The 26,189-nt window shown below is 39.2% G+C and overlaps 1 protein-coding gene across 1 annotated transcript in view; it reads right to left on the reverse strand.

The window, feature by feature from the left end:
* Positions 1-544: 544 nt before the first annotated feature.
* The window catches only part of GRPR (gastrin releasing peptide receptor), a 36,786-nt gene continuing 11,141 nt past the window's right edge, over positions 545-26,189 (reverse strand). The window contains exons 2-3 of the mRNA XM_059679079.1: positions 3,852-4,203; positions 545-2,222 (exon numbers count right to left, since the gene is read on the reverse strand). Coding sequence (XP_059535062.1) covers positions 1,833-2,222; positions 3,852-4,203 — 742 coding nt within the window. The 3' untranslated portion in view covers positions 545-1,832. The remainder of the gene's footprint in view (positions 2,223-3,851; positions 4,204-26,189) is intronic.

Raw genomic sequence — 26,189 nt, forward strand, 5'->3', positions numbered from 1 at the left:
TGAGCATGTGTGTTCCATAAATGCTTTAGACACAGAACTAGAAATAATGATGAGACTCAGAGGCTTTTAGCCATAGAAGGGAACTTAACATTATCCTCTCATTCTAGGGATGAAAAAATGAGTCTAGAGAAGGGATATTGATAGCTAAGGTCATTTAGCTAGAGACAAAATTGGAATGTCAACTAAAAATCTTGGTTCTTTCAGCTACACTACCTGTCTTGATTTTGAAATTGTTCAATGTAATTGTGGACTACCAGAAAAGCAGGCATGTCCAGCATAAAAGTTCATGCAGCAAACAGAAGTGAAGCAGTTTTACTCCAGCTAATATAACTGTAAACACACATCTTTGCAACTGCCTTGGTCCTAACTTCTAAAGATCCACAGACAGTGAGGGCTTCCTTGTATCAAGAGACAAAAATCTTTTAATATGTATCATGTGCAAAAGAGAGCTGATTGTTCTATCTCACCTGGATGGAGAAAACTAGAACTAAAATGATCTTGGGATGCAAGGGATATACATTAGGGCACATTTGCAGAATTTGCAATCTGTCAAAATGGCCTGTCCTTGAATAAAAACAACAAAACAAAACAAAACAAAACAAAAACAACAAAAAAAACTTGATTCGGGTTTCTAGAGTAAGATGGTCAAATCATTTTACTCACTTAGAAAAAGAGAAATACTTAAAGCCACTATTTTTATGCACATGTGCTGTTTTGTGAATACTCTTAAGTAGAAACAATATATCTAATGTAGCTGTTTTTAATCAGTTCTTAAAGAGAAGTCCTCTGTAACTTTGTTGTACATATTCAGGTAGAAATAAATATTATTGAACTTGTATTAATTTCTTCCCGCAGACTACAGGTGAATCACTTGTTAAATGTAAACATGTTTCTACTTTCACTCAGATATGATCCTTTTTTCTCCTATGAAGCTACCGCTTCGATATAATCTAGGTAAGTACATTTGACTGAAAATCCTATATACCAAAAATAAACACTATAGTTTATGCACTTACAATGTTTGGTGAATTGATAGCATGATCAATTCCTCCTACCCCAAAAGGATTTCTCTTCTATAGTGGAACTGATTATAATTGGGCAACCACAAAAAGAACTTCCATCAATTTAGAATTCGGAATGTGAGATATTACTCCACAGTCATACATGGATCTTTACATATGTGTCTATGTGTTTGGTTGTGTTTTTGCCTTAGGTATTTCTCCTATGTCCTCGGTGATGTCCAACACTTAGATTTGTCTCGAACCAGTTTCTAGTGTTATCAATTTGGGGACTGTCCTTCATATATGGAACTCTTTCATATGGCCAACTTTTCATATTAGTTTCAAAATTTTTTTTCTTGCTTTGTGATTATAAATATTCCTGAAATATGACTCAAATCATAGTTTTAAAGCACTAGCTCCTGCTTAAAGAAATGACAAAGTGAAGTCTTCCACGGAGTGGACATTCAATGTATAATTTCTCTACTATATAAATTTGGTTCTTCATATAGTTTCTATGACTTAATTGGCCACACCTGTATATCAGGGTTTGCTGCTTAAAATAATAATTTTCTATTTGGTATCTTTTCTTAAAAAAGGTAGTTTGCTCTATATCAGAAGAAGTATTCACAAATTAAAATGGAAAAGGTACGCCTTGATGGGCCTTTCAAACATAACAGAGATCCATTTAGGCCTCTCCCCAACCTGCCTGTATCACTCCTCAGCCTTACAAAGGGTCTTTAGAGGGTACAGAGATAACAACAGATGTGAGGGTTCTTTACCAGCCATAGAGCAAAACCAAGGGGCCACAGCCGGGCAGGGTCAATGGTCAGTCTAGACATACCCCTCATGACAGATGTTTCCATTGATAAGACTGAAGGTGGCTGCAGAGGGGTTGGTACTCTTGAGGGAGGTCATGCAGGTGGTACTTCTGCCAGTGCTGTGAGACCGGGTTAATAGGCCAGGCTGGCAACAGAGGAGCTGGGTGTTGAACTGCTTCCTAAAACTCTTGCTCAGCAGGTAGAGGGCAAAAGGGTTGACACAGGAGTTGGTGAAGGCCAGGAGGCGGGCGCAGATACTGGTGACAAAGTGAAGCATGGAGGTGTCCACCTTGGAGTAGTGGTAGGAGCGGTACAGGTAGATGACATGGTTGGGGAGCCAGCAGAAGGCAAAGAGGCCCACAAACACTAGCACTGTCTTGGCAAGGCGCTTCCGGGATTCAATCTGAGGAGAGAGTCACACACAGAGGGGACAGAGGGACCAAGGAACAGTGTGGGAGGATTTCAGAGAAACAGAGATTCAGAGGGAAAAAAAAAGACAGGGAAAAAGAATTAGGGAAAGAGACAAGCTCATAAAGCCATAGAAAAAGAGTTTAATAGGAGAAAGGGGACAAGAGAGAATCAGATAAATGAGAGAAAAGCAACAGAAACAGACAGAAAAAGAAAAAGAAAAAAAAGTCAGAAACACAGAAATGGAAATGCCAGGAAGCAGAAATCCATGAAGTAGAATACAGTTAGACCGTGCCACTAAGAACAGATTTTTAACCAAAGTTGATTGTATGCTTGAATGGATTGCATACTGAAATTCTAGTAAATGCTCTGCTTCTTCTCAGGACGGCATTGGTACAGTTTATCAGTCATATGACTTCATGTCTTTCTCCACAGTTAAAACCTTCTAACTCCTCTGATGCTCAAAGAAGCAATTAGCTTTGTTCTTCCTCAATGGCCAAACCAAGATAATTAGCTATATTATTATTATTATTATTATTATTATTATTATTATTATTATTACATTTCTGGACTATACTATACAGAAAGGGTCTTAGGTAAAATGGGCTGAGCATCTCCTTTGGCTCCCTACTCCCTCTGCTACTGCAAGGGGAAGCATCTTTCTCATTAAAGAATTTGGGATACAATATACGTTCGCTATTGAGGGGTCTTTCAAGTAGAGAGACAGTTTCACTAAGAACTCACCCTCCTCTTACAATTAAGGCCTCCCCCTCCCCCAGAAAGAAACTATAAAGGGTGAAGCCTCCAACTGAGTCAGCTATACATTGAAATGAATGGGGCATCTTTACGTTTCTCCATCATTCATACATAGTCTACATTTGGAGTGGGAGGCAAGAACTGGCAAAGAGGAGAAAGTGAGAGCCCCTGGTTTCTACAATTCTTACCTCAAGGATGAAATTATAGGGGTTTACATGTATGGGCAAGGGAGTCTAACATATATAGAGGGCATCCTGAATTCGGGGCAGTCTAAGGTGTACATATGCTCTCTTTTGCAATCCTCCAACAGCCTTACAATATAGAGGTTATTACCCTATGCCATGCATAAAGGAATTGAGGCTCAGATAATTCATAAAACCTGGATTTGAACCTAAATCAGTGTGAGCCTGTCTTAATCAAACTATTTCTTTTTATTTAATGAGCCTCATCTTCCTGCCCCCTCTGCTTTTCCCCCACATAGAAATCTTCTTCCTATCCAAACAATGTGATCGGAATTTAAATAAGTCACATTCCTGTGAGCCTCAATATTCTATTTTTTTAAAATGATAAAACAACACTTTTTCAGATATTTCTCAAAAAGAAACCCATACTCCAAATCCTGCGGGGTTTCAACACTTCCCTAGCTTAGGTCTTTAATAAGACAACAAGATTATAAAGGGCACCTGAATTCCTGGGGCTTTTGTGGCTAGGAGTTTCCATTTACCATCTGGAAACTTGATCACCCATCTTCTCTAATGGCAGAATCAGGTGACATGACCATGACAATACTGTACTTGTCAGTGGAGTCCAAAAGAAATGCAAGGGATCAAACCTCCAAGTAGGAAATTAATCAATCCTAAGCACCTACCTGCTTCTTGACATGTATATTCCCTTCCACAGGCAAATTGTAAGCACTCTGGATCAGATTTTTGGCAATGAAGTAGTAGTAGACAGAAATAATCGACAGTGGGATGATGTAGAAGATCAGAAAGGAAGCCATGGAGTGGATTTTGGGATGCAGCTCATTAGAGTGTGGGTATGGGGCACAGCTGATGAAGGTCTGATTGGTGCTTTCCTCATGGAAAGGATGTAGATCAGAAAACACAGCTTCTGGAATGGCCAGTAGCATGGAGATGATCCAGATCAATGCGGCTTTGAGGCAGATCTTCATCAGGGCATGAGAGGCCTGGATATCCATTGGCCGGACGATGGCTTTGTACCTGGGGCAGGAAAGAGGAAATGTTCTGTGTAAGTTGCACAATATTACTATGGATACTAGGGCCAGGACTAGGGTGAGGCAAACGAGGCACTTGGGTGCAATATCTAAGGAGGTGCTCACTCTCAGGTTCATGCAAGTGCCCACTTGGTACACAACCGTGACAGTGAGTGGCTACTTTAATGTTGCACCCCAAGTACCTCACTCACCTTATTCTAGTCCAGGCCCTGAAAGATGCCTTCCCCTTTCTCCAGCAGTAATGTTCTGCCCACATTCTCTCTTGATTTTAAGATTAATTCTAAGGAAAGATAAAGTTTCTTTCATTTTTCTTCTTAAATTATAAGAATTAATAACAAAGCATGTTTAAAGGACACAGGGACAAGAAGGTTCACTTTTTTTTTTTTTTTTAACAAAGCCTTCATTTTGAGTATTCAAATGCAGTGTAGGGAACCTTAAGTCATTGAGTAATTACATATATATTTTTTTCTTTTTCAAAGTATATAGAATGAATAGTCTGCTGAAAACATTACACACAGGAGCATCCCTATAATTATCAAAGTAATCTTTCCCCAGCCCTCCTACTTTCAGCCTCATCTTCTCTTGTAGTATTTAGTCCTTCCTGGTTCCTGTGCCACATGTGTCCCTTTCTTAGATCAAGTGTCTTTGACTTGACACTAGGATGAAGTCAGGAGGACAAAGAGTTTATTGGGGAGTAATACCTGTGAAAGGAAAAAGGGAAGGAAACAGGATTGGGCAGAGGGAGCTGTCAGACTCTGATACAGACCTGACAAGGTCTACACCAGTCAAGGTGACTAACCATCTTAGCTTGCCTGAAAATTTCCCAGTTTTAGCACTGAAAGTCCTACATCCTGGAAAATCTCTGAGTCCCAGTAAATTGAAACTGTTGGTTACCCAACACCAGTTCAGTGGGAAGCGCAGGAGCAAAGATTGTCCAATGAAGGAGTCCTATCTTGGATAGAATCGCCAGGCCCTTTGTATCACCACCTTGCTTAGCTGAGGTCACACGCTTTTGGCCACCCCAAAAGAGTGTGACATCAGTTACTATCTGGTTCAGTCACTGGGTAGGAACTGTCTAAGAAGAACATGACTATAGCTTGAAAGCGTAAGTGGGCCCAGGTTTAATTTCTTTTAACCAGTCTATGTCCTGTTTCTAAATTCTCCATTCCTTTCCTGTCTCCCTCTTTTCTTCATGCCCAATCCCAGAGTTTCCATTCATCTGAATTCTACCCTTCCAAATTCCAGCTTATAAGTATCAACTTGATAAAGCTTTTGCCAGCCAATCTGCACCTCAATCATTCCTGTTCTTTCTCCTAACCTGTTTAATTTTATGACAGGATTATTGACTCCTCATTTTATGCTTACTATGCACTATCTTGAATTGTTTTCTAGATTTCCATGGATCTACTTGACTTTTTTTACTTGACTTTCTCATAACTTTCCTGAAGTCAGAAACTTATATCTTCTCCTCTTCTCTTCTCTTCTGTCTATAATTCTAAAAATACTCCAGGTCCCTTGTCCTGCATACCACTTATTTCAAAGTAGATGTGCAGCAAATACTTACTAATTGATCAATAATATGTGACTTGCAGATGCATCTCTTATTTCAACTCCTCACAAATGAGAGAGAACAGATCCAGTTTTACATATTTAGTAAGCATCATTCTTCCATAGAGTGACAAATTCACTCCTGTGATAATTTGGGGCTCATGACAATTGTTTCCCACTTTTGAAAACATCTGTGCTTCATTTTTTAAATGCAAACATTGAAAAGGTCAAAAATGTTCTTTGCAACAAGATTAATGTGTGAAAGCTATTTTTGGCAAGTAGCAGTAGCTGGCTCCCACACCCACAGTTGGAAGGAAACCTTTGTCCACAGAAAGGTTTGTCTTTTATTCAAATATGGGCAGTTTGTCTATTTTTAAGGATCCAGTATTTCAGCCCTTATTTGTCCATAATCACCTTCTGAAGTCCGTAGGAATTGTAGAACAAGAATCCTTTTTAAATGTCCCTTACAATTCTAATGCACACTACCTAGAGAAGACTGAGGTGAAGAGAAAACCAAATGAACTAAATGAATCTCTAGAGTAAATGACAAATTGTCAACCTTTAAATTAGAATTTTAATACCTAATAATAATATAACAATAGATGAAACTATTAAACATTGGCTTTATTTTCTCCTGAGGATAACACCAATAATGTTTCTGAAGAAATGTGAAGCAATTATTAGCTGGCTTATAAAATGACTATAATCCAGAGCAATGGAATCTTTTTTAAAAAATATATTTTTATTGGTTTTGGAGAGGAAGGGAGAGGGAGAGAGAGAGATAGAAATATCAATGATGAGAGAAAATCACTGACCTGCTGCCTCCTGTATGCCCCACATTAGGGATTGAGCCCACAACCCAGGCATGTGCCCTGACTGGGAATTGAAGAGCAACCTCCTAGTTCATAGGTCGACACAGCTACTGAGCCATGCTGGCCGGGCTAGAGCAATGTAATCTTATCTCCCCTTGTGCCATTACTCTCCAAATGGAGAGCTTGATGATCACAGGTACCCATGAAATCATTATCTTTAAGCATGTAACATATTACAGTCATCCTTTTCTGTTCTTCACTCCAGATCAAATAACTCCAATGTTGTTTCTTGTGTTACTCCTTTTTAAAATACTCCAGATCCCTATGGGCTCTAATATGAACTTGGGACCACACAGATCTGATTCTTAATGGTGATGCTACCAACTAGCTTTATGGTCTTGAACAAATCACATACGCTTTGCACCTCAATATTTTTATCCCTGAACCTTCAGTACACTTAATAACTGATTCAGGCAAAAATCATGAAACCAGCAAGGGAGAGATTTTAGGGAACACAATATTCACATAATCTCAAAGAGTCTCCCTGTAGATTACTATCTAATTGCAAAGGGGAAAATGTACCTTCATGATGGGGAAATCTGGAGGTCATCTCTTTTAATCAAATGGTCAAACCCAGGGTGAACTTCTCCATAAACCAGAGTAGGCTTAAAGTCTGGGGCCCATGACATCTTTAGGAGCTCAGGAAAATGTTTTAATTTCTTTTAAAACCAGAAGAGCACTAGCTGGTTTTGCTCAGTGGATAGAGCATCAGCCTGCAGACTAAAGGGTCATAGGTTCAATTCCGGTCAAGGGCACATCTTCAAGTTGCGGGCTCAATCCCCAGAAGGGGGTGTGCAGGAGGCAATTAATCAATGATTCTCTCTCATCATTGATGTTTCTACCTCTCTCTCCCTCTCCTTTCCTCTCTGAAATAAATAAAAATATATTTTGAAAAATAAGGAGAAAAATGAATTATATTAATCCCTATGCCAATACAATTATAAAATATAATTCCTAATATTTTTATGAAGAAAGGCTCTCATAAAGGTAAAGTGCCAATGACCCATGAAATTCATAAAATGGCCCTGATAAAATTGAGCATCATCAATAGTGGGACAATCTAAGATCTTGTACCTCCTGATGCAATGCAATAGGAAGAACATAACATTGCCTATACAGTATTCTTGCTCCCAACTTTAAAATTTTTATTGTATTTATTTTTAAATTTAATTTATTTTTCCATCACCATTTATCTTCTCTGTGCCCTCTTCTACCTCCCCCCTTTCCTCTACCTCCCTCCATCACTCTCCACACACCCCAACACCCCACTCCCCCTGCCCCACAACAGAGCTGTCTGCCTGCTCTCTATGAGTCTGTCTCTATTTTGTTTGGTAGTTCAGTTTGTTCATTAAATTCCACATATGAGTGAAATCACATGGTATTTGTCTTTCTCTGACTGGCTTATTTCACTTAGCATAATGTTCTCCAGGTCTATCCATGTTGTCACAAAGGGTAAAATTTTCTTTTTTTATGGTAGAGTAGTATTCCATTGTGTAAATGTACCACATCTTTTTTATCCACTCATCTACTGATGGATACTTGTTGTCCCCAATTTTTTTAACTTTAATTTAACTAATGAGGAAACAGACAAATCCAATCCTGGCACATTCTACAAAATAACTCACTTGTATTCATCAAAGCAAGTCAATATCATTTAAAAAAATTTAAACATCACCTGAGGATATGTTTTCATTGAGTTTTAGAAGAGAGAGAGAGAGAGAGAGAGAGAGAGAGAGAGAGAGAAACATCAATTGGTTGCCTCCCATAGGCATCCTGACCGGGGATGGAACCCACAACCTAGGCTACGGGACGATGCTCCCACCAATTGAGTCACCAGGCCAGGGCAGTCAACATCATTATTTTAGAAGAATTCAAGGGAGCTATTGTTTTATCTTAAAAAGATTTAAATAATATAACAAGCAATCCTTTTGCCAATATATACTTATATTAAATCATTATGTTGTATACCTTAAACTTATCCAATGTTACTGGGGAAAAAAGAGAGATATAACAACCAAATGCAATGCATGTGCTTTGATTTGATCCTAGATTTTTTTAAAAAGCTATAAAAGACATTTTCTGGGACAATGGGGGAAATTTGATTATAGTTGCCTATTAGATGGCATTAAGGAATTATTGTTAATTTCATTAGGTATGATAATGGCATTGGGATTATGTAGAAGAGTGTCCTTGTTCTTAGGAAATACACACTGAAATAAATACTTAGGAGTAAAAGGTCAGAGTGTTTGCTCCTTATTTTCCATAGTTGAGCAAAACAAAAGAAACACACACACACACACACACACACACACATGCTTTTTAGAAAAAGCACAAGAATAAAATTCACCTTCTTGTAAATTGCAATTTCCCTTCCATTGTGTTCTCTCCCTGTAGGCACCCATTTTCTCTGTGAGAGCAACCCTGCTTTGGGAAGGTGAGTGCATATCAGCCATTTGCTCTTTAGTATGGATCGAAGTCAATGTGATCACCTTCCTGTATGTAAAGTCCTACCTCTAATTACAATGTGCCAAATAGATACATTTTGGGGTGGCAAATTGTGCTCCCCTTTACTGATATCGGGGTTAAGAAAGAAAACCAAATAAATAATCAGGATGCTTGTTTTTCACCTGCATTGGCCATGGTGAAAGTAGTGTGTTTCTAGGCAAACACAGAATTCCTGTTCTTCCTGGAGTATGTTATACTAAATCTCCTGTCTCTTTCATCCCCATATATGCACACTGAAGTTCAAATGTGGCCTCAGGCCTAGAGTGAGGTCTGGACTCTTTCATATATTCAGAGGCCTCAGGGCCTAATGAGGCCATGAGTGAGACCTTAGAGCCAAAGTGAAAAATGGCTTCTTGCAAGGGCTAGAAACCAGAGACTGTACCGAGGCTAAGGAAAGAGCCATTGACATGGGGAAGGTATCAGAAATGCAGGTGCTGGTCCTGGGATATGAGGCATATAGAAGCTGAGGTATAAAATGGGAAGAGAGATGCAAGCAATTGTTGGACATCTGATGGTGCTTTGGCAGAAGATGGCAGCTATTGAACCTTGGGCCCAAAATGAGTTTCAGCAGGATGATCTAATTCTAAAGCTCAGTGTTAATCTTGTAAGGGAGCCATCAGGAAGGATCTAATCAGGGTGAAATATTACAGTTGCCAGTGGGTATATTTAAGATGACAAAGGAGAGCAGTCACCCAGTTAAATTTCAGTAGATGTGCAAACAACCTGGCACAAGTTGTTCCTAGGCCATTCCTCAAAAATGTTATGAAGGGAAGAACATATATTTATAACTTGCTGGACTTTTATAGCAACTTATGAGCCAAAAAGTTTGAAGAAGGTTTACAAAACTCATTTCCAAATTGTAGTTAGACATGGCCTGCATTTACTCTATTACATAGCATAAAAGATACACAGAATGGGGAAAAATCACTCATGCTTTGGGGTGGAAGGCATAATAGCCTCTGAGTCATAAACTGTCTTTATAAATTGTCATTCAACCCCAAACAGACCCTGAGACAAGATTTGGGTGCAAGTAGTTTTTTGGGGGAGGGAATCCCAGAAAGCACAGCAAGAAAATAGAAGGCAATAAGGGTTACCAATCTGTGTAACTTGAACACAGGCCTGTTGGGCACCCCTCTGAGAGACTGTGGTAAGCACATTCCAGAACTGTGCCATCAGGGGGTGAGGAGGCCGGGCTGTTTACCTATCAACTCCCATTGCTTTGGCCCCAAACTTCCCTTGGCCAGGTATGAACTCAGGTAAGAAAAACACAGGAAGCCCAGGTGCATTAGTGACCCCCGATGTGCAAGGGATATGAACCAACAGCACCAACTATGTAAATTCTTCTCCCAGTCCAGTCAGTTAACCAAACATATCTATAGAAAATGAAATATCAGAGATAATTTTATTTTTTAAATGTATTTCAAATGATTGGGGATAAAAATAGAATTTCTGAATTATCTCAATGAAATGCATTTTTTTAAAAAAATAAGAATCATTAAAGCTCAAAAATGCCATTATGGCATATGAATCACTGTGTGTAATTATAAAAACGTAACAGCCTGTATTTAAATAACCTTTTGTGAGAGGCTTAATACGTGGTGAAATCATGACTCAACTTTGTAGCTTATTGGGTCCTCTAGTGCAGGAGGTTCATCCTGACAGTGTTGGGGAGGTATCACTGACTGAATGGAGACTGGGAGCCATGCATTCTGCTCCTATTTCCATAATTAGCTATTTTTGCATAAGCATGCTGTCTTGATTTCTTTTTATTTTATATTTAACAAAAACTTATATAGCACTTAACTAAGTGCCTAGTACAGCTCTCTCAACACTTTTCAAGAAATAATTTTTTTAATCCTTTAGAACAATACTATGAAGTTGGTACTACTGTTGTCATCCTGTTCTTACAGATGAAGAAACAGGCACAAAGAGGTTGCATAACTTTCCCAAGGTCACACAGCTACCAAGTGGCAGAGCTAGGGTTTGAACAGAGGTGGCCTGGCTCCTGTTGTCCAAAGTTAAACCACAAGACTTTAATGCCTTAATTTTCTTCATCTGTGAATCAGAACTAATGATATTAACCTTACTTGCTATGAAGACAAGCTAAATGAGGTGTTTCAAAAGTTTTTCAAAATCTAGGAAACCCTATTTAAATAAAAGGTTATTATTGCTTTTCTTGAAAAGGAATGACTGTCCACTAGAATGTCAAGTGGTCAAGATTTCAACAGTAGCCTTTCAATTCCCTTATGAACATAAATAACAATTATGCTAATGGTGTACCCACTCTTTGACCAGGAATTCTAACATTTCATAAAGAATGTAACACACAAAGAAAGTCCACTGCATGGGAGAACATATTTACCAATGCTATTTCAGATAAGAGTTTAATCTCCAAAATTTACAGAGAACTCATACAACTTAACAAAAGGAAGATAAACAATCCAATAAAAAAATGGGCAAAGGACCTAAATAGACACTTTTTGAAAGAGGACATACAGAAGGCCGAGAGACATATGAAAACATGCTCAAAGTCACTAAGCATCTGAGAGATGCAAATCAAAACAACAATGAGGTACCATCTCACACCTGTCAGAATGGCTATCATCAACAAATCAACAAACTACAAGTTTGGAAGATGTGGAGAAAAAGGAACCCTCGTGCACTGCTGGTGGGAATGCAAACTGGTGCAGCCACTGTGGAGAACAGTATGGAGTTTCCTCAAAAAACTAAAAATGGAACTCCCATTCCACCCAGTGATTCCACTTCTAGGAATATATCCCAAGAAACCAGAGACACCAATCAGAAAGGATATATGCACCCCTATGTTCATAGCAGCACAATTTACCATAGCTAAGATTTGGAAACAACGTAAGTGCCCATCAGCAGATGAGTCAATTAAAATACTGTGGTACATCTACACAGTGGAATACTACGCCATTATAAAAAAGAAGGAACTTTTACCATTTGCAACAGCATGGATGGAACTGGAGAGCATTATGCTAAGCGAAATAAGCCAGCCGGAGAAAGATAAATATCACATGATCTCACTCATATGTGGAATATAATGATCAATATAAACTGATGAACAAAAATAGATCCAGAGACAAATGGCAGGGGAGGGGGGTGTTAGATCTCAACCAAAGGACTTATATGCATGCATATTAGCATAACCAATGGACACAGACACTGGGGCAGTGGGGGCTTGCCCTCAGGAGTGGGAGTGGCCTGGGGGTGGCAATCGGGGAAAAAGGAGACATATGTAATACTTTAAACAATAAATAAAAATAAATAAGTGGGAAAAAAGTGGTTAATGCCATTATATTCTAAGAAATTAAAATGATTTTCAAAATGCAAAAAAAGAATGTAACACATTATTTCATTTCATCATTACAAAAATTACAACAGCATTATGATATATTAAATGTAAATACCCTTATTCCCATTTTACAGAGCAGAAAACTAAGGCTTGTAGGGTGATTTGCCCAAAGTCACACAGTTGATAATTAGAAGAATAAGGCTCAAATCAGGTACCCCTTCAAATTGAATCCCTTCAAATTAAATGCCTCATTATAAATAGTGATCTATTAATTGTCACCTCCAAAAATTGATGAAAGAAAGAAAGAAAGAAAGAAAGAAAGAAAGAAAGAAAGAAAGAAAGAAAGGAAGAAAGAAAAGTTATTGTTCAGATTGGGAAGATGAAAAGTATTTTGAGATGGATGTTGGGTGATTACTGTGCAACAATATGAATGTACTTAAATGCCACTGAACTATAAACTTAAAAATGATTAAAATGATAAATTTTATGTTATGTATATCTTACCAGAATAAAATTGAGAGAGAGAGAGAGAGAGAGAGAGAGAGAGAGAGAGAGAGAGAGAGAGAAAAGAAGGAAGGAATAGTTTGTAATTTTGTCACCATGCAACTCTGAGGGTATCTTAAGAACCAACTAAAAAAGTTTGCTTTGAGTCAGCAAAGTCATCCACAAGGAAGGCAGTTAATTATTTTGAATTTTTTTTTCCAGTTGAAAAATTTAGTATAAAAGTTCTATGTGAAATCTAAAGAACAATATAAACAAACAAAACAGAAACAGACTCACAGATACAGAGAACAGACTTATGGTTGCCAGAGAGAAGGGAGTTGGGAGGCTGGGTGAAAAAGATGAAGGGATTGAGAAGTACAGATGGGTAGTTACAAAATAGTCATGGGGATATAAAGTACAGCATAGGGAATATAGTAAATAATGTGGTAATAACTATGTATGATGTCAGGTGAATACTGGAAATATCAGGGAGAACATTTTGTAAAGTGTATGATTGTCTAACCACTATGCATACACCTGAAACTAATACAAAATAATATTGAATGCAAACTATAATTGAAAAAAATCAGAAGAAATGCATAGAAATGGTAGACAACTGACATAATATAAGGAAACTATGCTCAGACTTACTACATTTACTAGTATATGTCAGTATTTTAGTGTGTTTTTTTAAAATATATTTTTATTTATTTCAGAGAGAAAAGGAGAGGAAGAAAGAGAGGTAGAAACATCAACATAACGAGAGAATCATTGATCGGCTGCCTCCTACACACCCCCTACTTGGGATTGAGCCTGCAACTGGGCATGTGCCCCTGATTGGAATCGAACCTGGGACCCTTTAGTCTGCAGGCTGATGCTCTATCCACTGAGCAAAACTGGCTAGGACTTTAGTGAGTTTTTATTTGTTGGTTTGTTTGGTTGTTTTTTTTTTTTTGTTTGTGTTTTTTGTTTTTGTTTTTATTTTTAGTTTAAAACAACTGAAGCATAATATGGAGTTAATTTAAACAAAAATAATATTTATTAAAAATATCTTGTAATTTAAAAAAAAGGTGCTAACAGCTCACTGTAAAAATGTAGACAGAAAATTCTAAAAACAAAAGAAGCAAATCATCCATGTCTTACATGTGATGTTTTGATATGTTTCTTTCCAACTTTCCTTTGTCTTTTGTGTCTTTTTAATGTTTTGTATCTTTTTTATAGGACCTGTAGTCTAAACATTTCCATCTCACACAGATGCCCATGACCTTCTAGCCAGCAGGCGGCGGCAGGCAGTGCTCTGCAGATGCCAGCCGGCCTCTCTAGGCACCATGTCCATTCAGCTCCAAAGAGCCCCGGTGGTCACTAGAGGGCAACGTCCGTGCGTTTACAGATTCTTCCTAGGATTAGCTCCAAACAACACATTATGCCTAAATGGAGCAAAGCACCCCAACCCCTCAAAAACTAGCACATCTAACAACCAAAAGCATGCCTTAAGCCCTGGACACTCAGCAACATTCCATCATCCTGGAAATTAAAAAGGTTCCTGCGTCCTGGGTCACAGAACTCTGAGTTTCCTAAAAGTTGTGTCTATGGCTTATTCATTTTACGCCTATTTCCTTTATTGAACAAACATATAATAAAACTAGGAATCTAGAACTGTGCACCCAATTTGGCCTGTAGTGTCTTACTTTCAGATAAGGAAAAGGGCTCAAGATGCTCAAGATAACCCATTCCTCCCCTGCCACCCTCCTAGCCAAATACTGCTCTCATGCCTACTTACCCCAAATCACTCTGGACATCAGTATTTGGCCTTTTCCTAAGAGATGTTCTATGGCCTAAACACTTTCTATTTCTCTAACCATTTCAAGCCAGAATAATTCTTGGGGGTCCTGAGGAAATGATTCTTCCTGAGCATAATTACCCATTTTAACAATTTGAAGGTAAATTGCTTACATGAACCTACGATGAAAAGACCTGAGAAGAGGCAGCATTATGTGTGATGGTGAGACATGGGGAGGAGGTAATGAAAAGTGCAGTGTCTGTTTATATCTTTATTGCCCAAGAGCAACAGGAAGGATCTGTTCCCATGCCCACCACCCATGGGAGCTGGAATCCGGCTAAGCCTTGATTTAAAACTCTCTCATTTTTTTTCCCATCTAAACAACTGTTAGTATCATAGAGGACCCAGGGAATTCTGGAAGAACGTATTGCTTAAAGATGAGGACTTGACTCTCAATTTTTGGATGATCCTAAAGTTAATGTGCATGATATGACAGTGCCTCATATCCTAAAGGATCATACAGCTGAATGATTTGCATTGATCATATCCCCTAGGAAGTCTCTCTAGGCCAAGCATGTCAAACTCAAAGGCTAACATGAGCCAAATAAACAAGGTTTATGTGTATGTGGCTGCAAAAAACCCCCCAAAGCTTCAATTTTCATAGAAACGTGGGTTTATTTCTATAGAGGCATGCTGAATACAAAGGGCTGAAATAAATGAGTCATCATTAACATAAAATAATAGAACATTTTAATAAAAATTAACATTTTTCTTGAACATTAACTTACCAGACACTGAATAACTGCACAAATGAATGTGTCACACAAATAAACCTATTTTTCTTTTTCTCTGAAAGCGAAATATTTTTTCTTTTTTTTTCTTATTTTATTTTTTATTTTATTTTATTGCTTATAGTCTTACAAAGGGTATTACATATGTGTCCCTTTTTTTCCCCCCGCCCTTGACAATCCCCTGGCCTCCCCTACCCCCCAGTGTCTTATGTCCATTGGTTATGCTTATATGCATGCATACAAGTCCTTTGGTTGATCTCTTACACCCCTCCCTCCTGCCCCCCACCCCTCCCCGGCCTTCCCGCTACAGTTTGACAATCTGTTTGAGGCTGCTCTGCCTCTGTATCTATTATTGTTCAAAAGTTTATAATGGTCTCTATTATCCATGAATGAGTGAGATCATGTGGTATTTTTCCTTCATTGACTGGCTTATTTCACTTAGCATAATGCTCTCCAGTTGCGCACACCAAATAAGTCAGCCCAAGACTAATGATGTGGTCATCGGCTCTAAAGTATTCGCTGCTGGTATTAGTGGAGAGAAATGGTGCATCTGCACATAAGGCACGTAAGGGACATGAATGCAACACGATGATAGTCATCAGTCATTAGTTGCCGGGAGCCGGTCCATCCTTGCTGTTTCAAGGGACCTGGCATATATGGCATACGGTTTTTAATATGTTTGCTCACCTTCTTGGTGCTGTGTTTTAACCAAAGTCACCTCTCCGAGAAAGGTTGAATCCCCAGGTAGGGATTTTCCCCTGAAGTTAGGGAGGGAATAAAACCCCTCAACTAAGTGCCAGGCGGGTAATTAATCCCTTTAACTATGAACAATCATGCTTAAACTACATAATCTTTTCTCCCTGGAATGGAGATAAGAAACGCCCTAACCTTTGTAATAGAGATTGATAGGATTGAATCAACTGGTATAAATACAGTTGTAACAAGACAGAAACACTCAGAACTTAGAAGAGAATCAAGAAGACAGAACCTACACGGATCCTAGAGACAGAAGAACTTCGCTGGAGAGAGCATGCCAGAGGATCCTGGAGAGGGACTGGCCTCGGAGCCTAGAGACAGAGCCTAGCGGGAGAACATGGCAAGGGATCCTGGACTGAACCTGACTACAGAGATTGGCAGGAGAACCTGACTGGAACCTGGACACTGAACCTGACTGGAGTACCTGTACAGAACCTGGCTGGAGACCCTGACAAGCGAACCCGGCTATGATGATCAACTGAACGCTATCTCTGTATCGTTCCTTCTTCGCCGACTCCGTCCACACCTTTGGGGAACCCCTGGACCTGCTGGGGTTGGACCCCGGCATCTGGCGCCCGAACAGGGACCCCTAGGTAAGCGCCCTGCACTCGGGACGGATCGGACTCCACCGTAGGAAGAGGGTGGATAGTCTTCGCCGACTCCGTCCACACCTTTGGGAACCCCTGGAACAGGATTCACTTAGGTAAGCCCCCCCCATTGAGAACCCCACACTCGGGATGGATAGGACTCCACCAGGGTGCTACAGACCCCCCTATAGAGGATAAGTAGGGTAAGAAGGTGGATAGTACAGAACTTAGATTGAGAAGATGTGCCATACTGAGTCCAAAGGAAGAAGACTCTGTATTGATTCTTAGATTGAGAGGATGTGCCATACTGAGTCCAAAGAAAGAAGACTCTGTATTGATCTTTAGATTAAGAAGATGTGCCATACTGAGTCTAAAGAAATAAGACTCTGTATTGATCTTTTAACACATATGCTTGCTAGCAGAGGAATTAAGGTTACTCCCAGTCAGACAGAACATTTTATACAAGAAATACATCCATGCTTTTCTGAGGAAGGAAAGGTGCCGGAAAGGTAAATGTAGAGGCATGGGAGAAGGTAGGCCCAAGGAGCCTTATCCTTAACCCCACTGCAGCCTTTCCACCCCGGGAAAGTGCAGGATTGGCAAGCTCTCCCTGGGGTGATAGATCAGGACTCAGGTAATAGCAGAAAGCTCCAATCCTACTCTTAAAATGGATACAAGAGAGCGTTTCAGGTTTTTCTTTTTAATGCTTGCTTTTAAAAAATAAAAAAGGGGGAATTTGCCGGGAGCCGGTCCATCCTTGCTGTTTCAAGGGACCTGGCATATATGGCATACGGTTTTTAATATGTTTGCTCACCTTCTTGGTGCTGTGTTTTAACCAAAGTCACCTCTCCGAGAAAGGTTGAATCCCCAGGTAGGGATTTTCCCCTGAAGTTAGGGAGGGAATAAAACCCCTCAACTAAGTGCCAGGCGGGTAATTAATCCCTTTAACTATGAACAATCATGCTTAAACTACATAATCTTTTCTCCCTGGAATGGAGATAAGAAACGCCCTAACCTTTGTAATAGAGATTGATAGGATTGAATCAACTGGTATAAATACAGTTGTAACAAGACAGAAACACTCAGAACTTAGAAGAGAATCAAGAAGACAGAACCTACACGGATCCTAGAGACAGAAGAACTTCGCTGGAGAGAGCATGCCAGAGGATCCTGGAGAGGGACTGGCCTCGGAGCCTGGAGGCGGAGCCTGGCGAGAGAGCATGGCAGGGGATCCTGGACTGAACCTGACTGTGGAGATTGGCAGGACAGCCTGACTAGAACCTGGTGACTGAACCTGACTGGAGTACCTGTACAGAACCTGGCTGGAGACCCTGACAAGTGAACCCGGCTATGATGATCAACTGAACGCTATCTCTGTATCGTTCCTTCTTCGCCGACTCCGTCCACACCTTTGGGGAACCCCTGGACCTGCTGGGGTTGGACCCCGGCAATTAGTGAACGTTGTAGTTCGTTATTAATAAGAATGTATAACAGGATATTGTAAAAATTAAGTTATGAAATTTTTATTAAGATGTTTCTTACATACCGTTATATTGGCTGGGCTGCAAAAATACTTGTTGTGGGCCGCATGTGGCCCCTGGGCCGTATGTGGCCTGCGGCCCTCAAGTTTGACATGCTTGCTCTAGGCTAACTGGACAGTGCTCATGGATTTCCCTAGGTCCCACTTAATTAAAACAGGAAACTCTCGCTGCTGAATGACCATCTCAGCACACGTCTCTACATCAGGGACAGCAAACTAAGGCCCACTGGCCAGACCTGGCCCTCTGCTTGTTTTCATATGACCTATCAGCTAAGAATCATTTTTACTTTAAATGGTTGGGGGAGGGGGGAATCAAAAGAATAATAATATTTTGTGCCATGTAGAAATTATATGAAATTTTCGCATTTCAGTGCCCATAAATAAGGTTTTACTGGAACACAGCCATTCCCATTTGCTTATATGAAGTTTACGGCTGCTTTCACCCTATAATGGTAGAGATAAGTGGCTGCAATAGAGACCTTAAGGACTATAAAATCAAAAATATTTCCTATATGTCCTTTTAAAGAAAAAGTTTATTAGCCTCAGACCTATGTGCACTGACTGTGTGAGCATGGCTAACATTTCTGTTATCCTCTGCCTGTCCACACCAAAGCTGTTGATTCCTCCTTTAAGTGGAGGAAAGCCCATCTGCCATTTCACACAGTTCCACCTGTTAGTCTTATTAATTTGTGATAATGAAGATACTAGGCCACTGACATCTGCCACTGGACTTCCAGTACTAAACACTAATTTGTTCAGGATCCTTAGCCAATTTATCAGCACATTAAAGTACAGTTCTAATTTAGTATCTCAGGCTTTGCTTGACAGTATAAATATAAAAGGCCCTGGCCATTAAGGGTTTAAAATCTGATTGTGGAGGTGAGATATGCCCAGGTATATCCCTTAAAGAACCATAAAATGATACTTACATGTGTATGTTCCCCTTTGTGAAGTACTCTTAGAATAAATGATGCTAGGCCAGTATATGAATGGTTGTTAGCATGGTACAAACATATGAGTACATGTTTAATGATGAACCTACTTTATATATAACTATGGAATATAAAACTTAGAAGTCATCAAGTCCCATTTCTTTCACTTAAAAAAAGGGAAACTGGTGCCCATAGAGGTCCCATAGCTGGTTAGCTGAGAACCAAGACTAGAACCTAGGTCCCTGGATCCTCACCTCAGTTATATTTGACTCTATCACTTCAGATCCTCAGGTCTTTTAAAAGAACAAGTAAATAATGCTGAAAACTAAATATTTGCTACATTTAAGCCATCTTTGAACCTTCCATTTCTCCTCTGTTGACAGTCTAGTAAAGAAAAGATACCAACTTCTGATTGTCCTGCTCTTCTGTGATGTTTCCAATCATTTAAAGTGGAAGCAGAAAAGAAAAGATAATGAAAATCTTAAAATCTATTTTGATAACCATTTATTTAAAAAGAAATAAGTATTTTCCCATATGTTCTCATGGAGAAACTACTGTAATTTTGTTTTTATTTTATATTGTTCTTAAATTGTGTTTAAAGTATTTCTCATAACAGAGGCCTGACCGTGGTATGAAATTGCCTGACAATAAAACCACCACCAAAGGGAAAAAAGAAACCTTGAAAAGCTTAAACTTGCCTGTAGTTATTCTACTTATATATAGACAGCATAAAGAAATAAGTGAGTCACGTGGACATAGTATTATCACAGCAAATTCTTCTTAAACAGAAAGTACATTTTTTTTATGTGTTGCATTTCTCATTTCCCTCTATTGCTTGCCCATGTAACTTTTAACTATCACCGCGGTTCAGACCAATTGACAATACAATACAAAAAGAGTCATAAAGAAGCGACGTTTAAAGAAGGGTACCTTAGAAGCATTTTAACTCTTCCCAACCCATGAAATTTCAGCTGCTATCAATAACTGCATAACTAAGTGTCAGCTCTAGCTCCTGCTTATTGAGGCTAAGAGACCTGGCCTAGTTGAAAGATCCCAGAGCGTTGATGTACCTATAACACTTGGCAGTGTCCACTGCTACAGGCCTCAGCTGAGATTCCTGACTTACTCACTTTGAGGTTAGCCAGAGCTCAATTCTCTGAATCTAAATTGCTGAGATAATTTGAGGCTTTGAATGCTGATCCCACAGGTCTGACCAGGTAGTTCTGTCCTCTTTAAAGGAGCTGTGATGTGGATAGCTCCGAGGGCAGCAGGTCAGGTCTATAAGAGAGGTGGTATAGGATTTTCCAGTTCTGATAATGGCAAACTAGCCTGTTGCCGATCAACTCTCCTGAAATGAAAAGCTTGAAAACCTCTTTGAAAACATCAGAGAAATACCAAGGCAGTAAGGATTTGAGGGGCCAAAATCCTGGAGCAAAGGGAAGTGCACAGAGGTGAAGTTGTTATTTAGCATCATTTTCCCCTCAAGGCATTTCCCAAATTTCAAGCAGCAGCATAGAAAGTAAGAGCTGAGCACAGCTTCTAGCAGTTTTAGGAAAAAGTAGGACAATAAATGGAGGTCAGAGCCCACCAAGGAGAGGAATCCAGGTAAACAATCCGGGCTTTCAGTTGAAATGCACAAAGAGGCACATCCTGGTAGTAAGGGTGCAGAAATAGACCCATTCTCACAAAGACCCAAGCCCAGCCTCCAATCTGCTCCATCCCTGATTGGTTTAGATATACGGTCACCTCCCAACTGCCTGAAAAAAGCAAAAGCTAATCTTTTCTGGAAGATAATATTATACAGAGCCTCAAATTATTTACAGTTCTTCGTATTCAAAATCAGGTAGTCAAACAAAAATTGCCTCTGATACCAAGAGACAAAACTAAATGACCAAAAAACAAGGGAAGAAAATATGTAATAGAAACAGACTTAGAGAAGTTCCATATTAAGGTTACCAGAGAGGAATTTTTTTAATATATGTTTTATTGATTAAGATATTACATATGTGTCCTTATCCTCATGTTACCCCCCCCCCCGTTCATGCCCTCACTCCCCGTTGTCCGTGTCCATTGGTTAGGCCTATATGCTTGCATATAAGTCCTTTGGTTGATCTCTCCCCCTTACCTCCACCCTCCCCTACCTTCCCTCCAAGGCCCGACAGTCCAATCAATGCCTCTCTGTACCAGAGAGGAATTTTATAGTATATTAGAACCAATTCAAGAAATTATGGGGTTTGGGGGGACAATGGGGCAATAAGGACACATATGTAATACCTTAATCAGTAAAGAAAAGAAATTATTGAAAAAAGAGAAATTAGAAGACAAGATGGAATCAAATGGAAATTCTAGAATTGCAGTATACTATAACTGAAAATAAGAAGTAAATGGAAGCTTCAGAAGCAGAGTAGACGCAGCTAAAGAGAGGATTAGAGATCTGAAAATGGCCAGACTGAATACAGTAAGGAAAAAGAATGGAAAATACAGAAAGGGAGCAGGAAATTTGTGGGCTACAGTGAAATGGTGAAGTGAAATTGTGCTTAAAATAGTTTTCTGTAACAGAGGCCTGACCTTAGTATGAAATTTCCTGCCTCAATAAAGCAAAACAACCACATGGGGGAAAAGCTTGAAAAGCTGAAAGTTAACCTATTTATATGTAGACAGAATAAAGAAGGAGAAGAAAAAAAGAATAGGGCAGAAACAATATTTGAAGTTGTATGGTTGAGAATTTTCCAAAATTGACTAAATCTTCAAGCCACAGATTTTAAAAAAAACCCACCATTAATCTCAAGCAGGAAATATAAAGAAAACCATACCTAAATGCATTATAGTGATGCTGCTGAAAGCCAAAATAAAATAGAAAAAATTTAAAGTCAGTCAAAGAGAAAAAAATCAGTAATTTTAAAGGAGCAACAATAAAACTGACATCTGACTTCACAGTGGAAGTCAGAGGACAATACTTCAAAGTGTGAAAGATAAGAATGCCAGCTTAGAATTCTATGCTCAGTGAAAATATCTTCCCCTAAATTACACGAAATAAAGACATTTTCAGACAAAAACAGAAAATGTATCTCCCTTAGATGTACACTAAATGAAATACTGAAGGGCATTCTTTGGGCAGAAGTAAAATGATCTCAGATGGAGCCTGAGAAGCAGAAAGGAATGGAAAACAACAGAAAAGGTAAGTACAGGAATGAGTCTAAATCTAAATGTAAATATGTAAATGTAAAGTATATAAAAACAATAAAGATTATATCCTGTGGGTTTTAAAATATAGAGAGAATTAAAATATAGAATAGCAATAACCAAAAAAAGAGCAGAAGAGAATGAAAATGAAATTAAAATGTCCCATTATCCTTACACTAGAGGCCCCACACACGAAATTCGTGTGTGGGTATGGTCCTTAGGCTTGGCCTGTGATCAGGGCCATTTTCCCTGGCTTCCCACAACCAGCCCCGCTCCCCGCCCCACCCATTCCTGGTTCCCTATTCGCCATTAGGCAATCGGAGCCTGATGGCCAAGGGAAGGAACTGAGAGATTGGCCTTTCCCGCCTGCTCGCTGGCCCCATCCCCACCGCGGGTTGCCCTTTGTGTGTGGGGTGACTTGGCCTGGCGCCACTCATGTCCCCCACCACCCACCCCTGGTTCCCCATTCACTATCAGGCGATCAGAGCCTGCCAGCCGGGGAAAGGAACCAAGAGATGGTCAGTGTGCCTCATAGTGACTGGTTGAGTGGTTGTTCTGGTCATTCTGCCATTAGGGTCAATTTGCATATTACCCTTTTATTATATAGGATTGTCTGGGAATTAGGAGCATTCCAATTTATAGTAAATTCCAATTAATCAAGGATACATGTTGTAAACTCCAGGGAAGCTCCTAAAAGAATACTAATAAGAACTTGTATAATTAACAATCTCTGGAAGGGATGGGAAATAAAATAATTAAAATATTTAATTAATTTAAAAGAAGGGAGGGGAAAAAGGGATATGAAATAGGTGATAACAATAAAAACCAAATAAAAAGATGGTAGATTTAAATCCAAATATATCAGCAAAATTGAGTTTATTATGTCTGTGTTACAGGCCAAGAACCTGTAGCCAAATTACAAATAGCAAATACATTTGTGTAAAGTCACTTATGTTTTGTATACCTGCAAAAATACCAACACTGATAAAGATAAATTAAAACTCAATGTGGTGACATTCGTGGCAAATAGGTTAAGAGCATCATCAATTAAATGAGTTTTTAAGATTACTCAAGGCACAAGAAAACTTGAAATGCTGTGAAATTTTACAGCTCATATAAGAAAGAAACTTGAGCCCTGGCAGGCATGGCTCAGTGATTAGAATGTCGGCCCATGCACCGAAGGGTCTCAGGTTCGATTCCCAGTCAAGGGCACATTGATGTTTCTCTCTTTATCTCTCTTCCTTTCTCTCTCTCTTCCCCCCTTCCCTTCTTCCCTTTCACTTTCTCTAAAAATCAATGGAAAAAATATCCTTGGGTGAGGATTAACATAAAAACATACTAAAAAACAAAAAAGAAAGAAACTAGATAATGACTTTCTAAAATAATCCTAAACATTTGATAATAATCCTAAACATTTATTAGTATATGACATTACTAATAATGAGTTATGAAACTGAAAGAAACTTTTCTAACCTGTCATTAGTAAAAAGCTAATCTTAATCAAGCATGATAAAAACTGGCTTATCTTTCTAATTTCTTTATAAAAAAGGATATTTCCAAACCATTGTCATTTTAAGAGGAGACAAGTATGAAACCAAAAATGTTTATGAAAAGAAGTATGATAGATATATATTAGGCAGTTAATAGATATTATGTTATTTTTCTGGATTTTGCGATGTTTGTGGAATTTATCAAATTATTTAAATTTGTAATTTATTGTGATTTATAAATCCAATATATGATTTCTAAGCATTTTAATACGTTCACTTCTCTACCTAACTTTGCATTCATAATTTTATTTTTTCTGAAAATAATTTCTTTTTATTTTTTGTCTTCTTTTTTAAAAACTAAATCTTTATTGTTGAAAGTATTACATATGTCCCTTTTTACCCCCATTGTCCTCTCCCACCCCTCTCTCTCCAAGCCTTCACCACCCACTGTCTGTGTCCTTGGGTTATACATATATGCATATGACTTCATTGGTTGATCTCTTCCCCGCTCCAACCTCCTCTGCCTTCCTTCTGAGGTTTAACAGTCTGTTCTATGTTTCTATGTCTCTGGGTCTATTTTTGTTCATCAGTTTATTTTTGTCCACATATGAGTGAGATCAAGTGATACTTATCTTTCTCTGACTGGCTTATTTCGCTTAGTATAATGCTCTCTCTAGGTCCATCCATGCTGTTGCAAATGGTAAAAGTTCTTTCTTTTTTTCCAGCTGCATAGTATTCCATTGTGCAGATGTACCATAGTTTTTTAATCCACTCATCTGCTGATGGGCACTTAGGCTGTTTCCAAAAAAAGCACTCCCCAGACCGTCCCCATGAAACCTGGATAAGGTCTTATCATCAAGAGTTGAAATCAGCCCTAGCCGACTTGGCTCAGTGGATAGAGCATCAGCCTGCGGACTGAAGGGCCCCAAGTTTGATTCCAGCCAAGGGCACATGCCTGGGATGCAGGCTTGATCTCAGTAGGGGGCGTGCAGGAGGCAGCCGGTCAATGATTCTCATCATTGATGTTTCCATCTCTCTCTCCTTCTCCCTTCCTCTTTGAAATCAATAAATATATATTTTTTAAAAAGTTGAAATCGATGTTCTTACTGTAGTCACTCTGTTAACTGTCAAAAGAAATAAATATGATTTACAGACCTTAACCCAATATTATAGGTTTGCACAATAAGGCCTACCAGAATTCATTCATTTTTTTATTCCTTCTTTCATGTATCCATCCATTTGAGGCAGAATAGTAAGAAGCTAGGAAAATTCCTTGGCAAGTGATGATGAAACTCAGACAGACAGCTGATTCAGACTGGCCTCATCCAGCACCCTGACTCGCCTGCCTCCTTCTTCCTTGCATGACAACTTGCTTATGTATAAAGGCTGCAGGACAATAATGTTCTGATCAGCATCAAATAATCTTAGGAACAAAGCCTCAGGTTTATTGACCACAGAGACAGAGTTTTGGTCAAACTAGAAATAACATGAAGGCTTTAGTTGTGTTTCAGCTCCAGGCCCAGAAAAGCAGCAAAACCAGATGAAGCAACGCCATGTTGGCATCAGGACCAGATGCAATGACCAATAACCCCTTACCCTAGCACTGACCAATTAGTAGAGATCACAAACCTCACCCTATATGCTCATTTTGGTGAATCAACATATTAAAAGAAACACCTGGGAAGCTGATGATTGCTCTATTGAGATCCTCCCCTAAAATTTTTGCCTTTAGAAAACAGATAAGAACTCTAAGACAAAGGACCCAGTACACACACTCTCTGGAGCATATCCATGCCTTCTTTCTTCAGGCATGTATCTTTGTTTTCTTTCTCCTAAGCTCTAAAGGTCTCCATAAGACTTGCAACCAGGGAAACAGCAGACAGTAGCAACTGGTCCTGGACTAACCCCCTGAACCTGTCTCCAAGGGTCCTTCTTTTGTTTCCCGAGTCCACGCAGCCCAGCTGGCTCACTTCTTCTGCCTTGCGACTTTCCTTCTAAAAGACCAAGGCAGCTCTCTGGACAGCCCACTGGATTATTCTCTTCTTTTGCTTTGCATGTTAAATAAACTTCCTTGTGCTAGAATTTGTGGTTCTGAATCCTTTCTTTGCCAAACTCAAGAACCAAGAACTCACATCACTGGTAACACATTCATGTATTCCATGAACACTAACCAAGCACCTATTACAGGT

This window comes from Myotis daubentonii, chromosome X, assembly GCF_963259705.1.
Source record: "Myotis daubentonii chromosome X, mMyoDau2.1, whole genome shotgun sequence".
Classification (NCBI taxonomy): Eukaryota; Metazoa; Chordata; class Mammalia; order Chiroptera; family Vespertilionidae; genus Myotis; species Myotis daubentonii.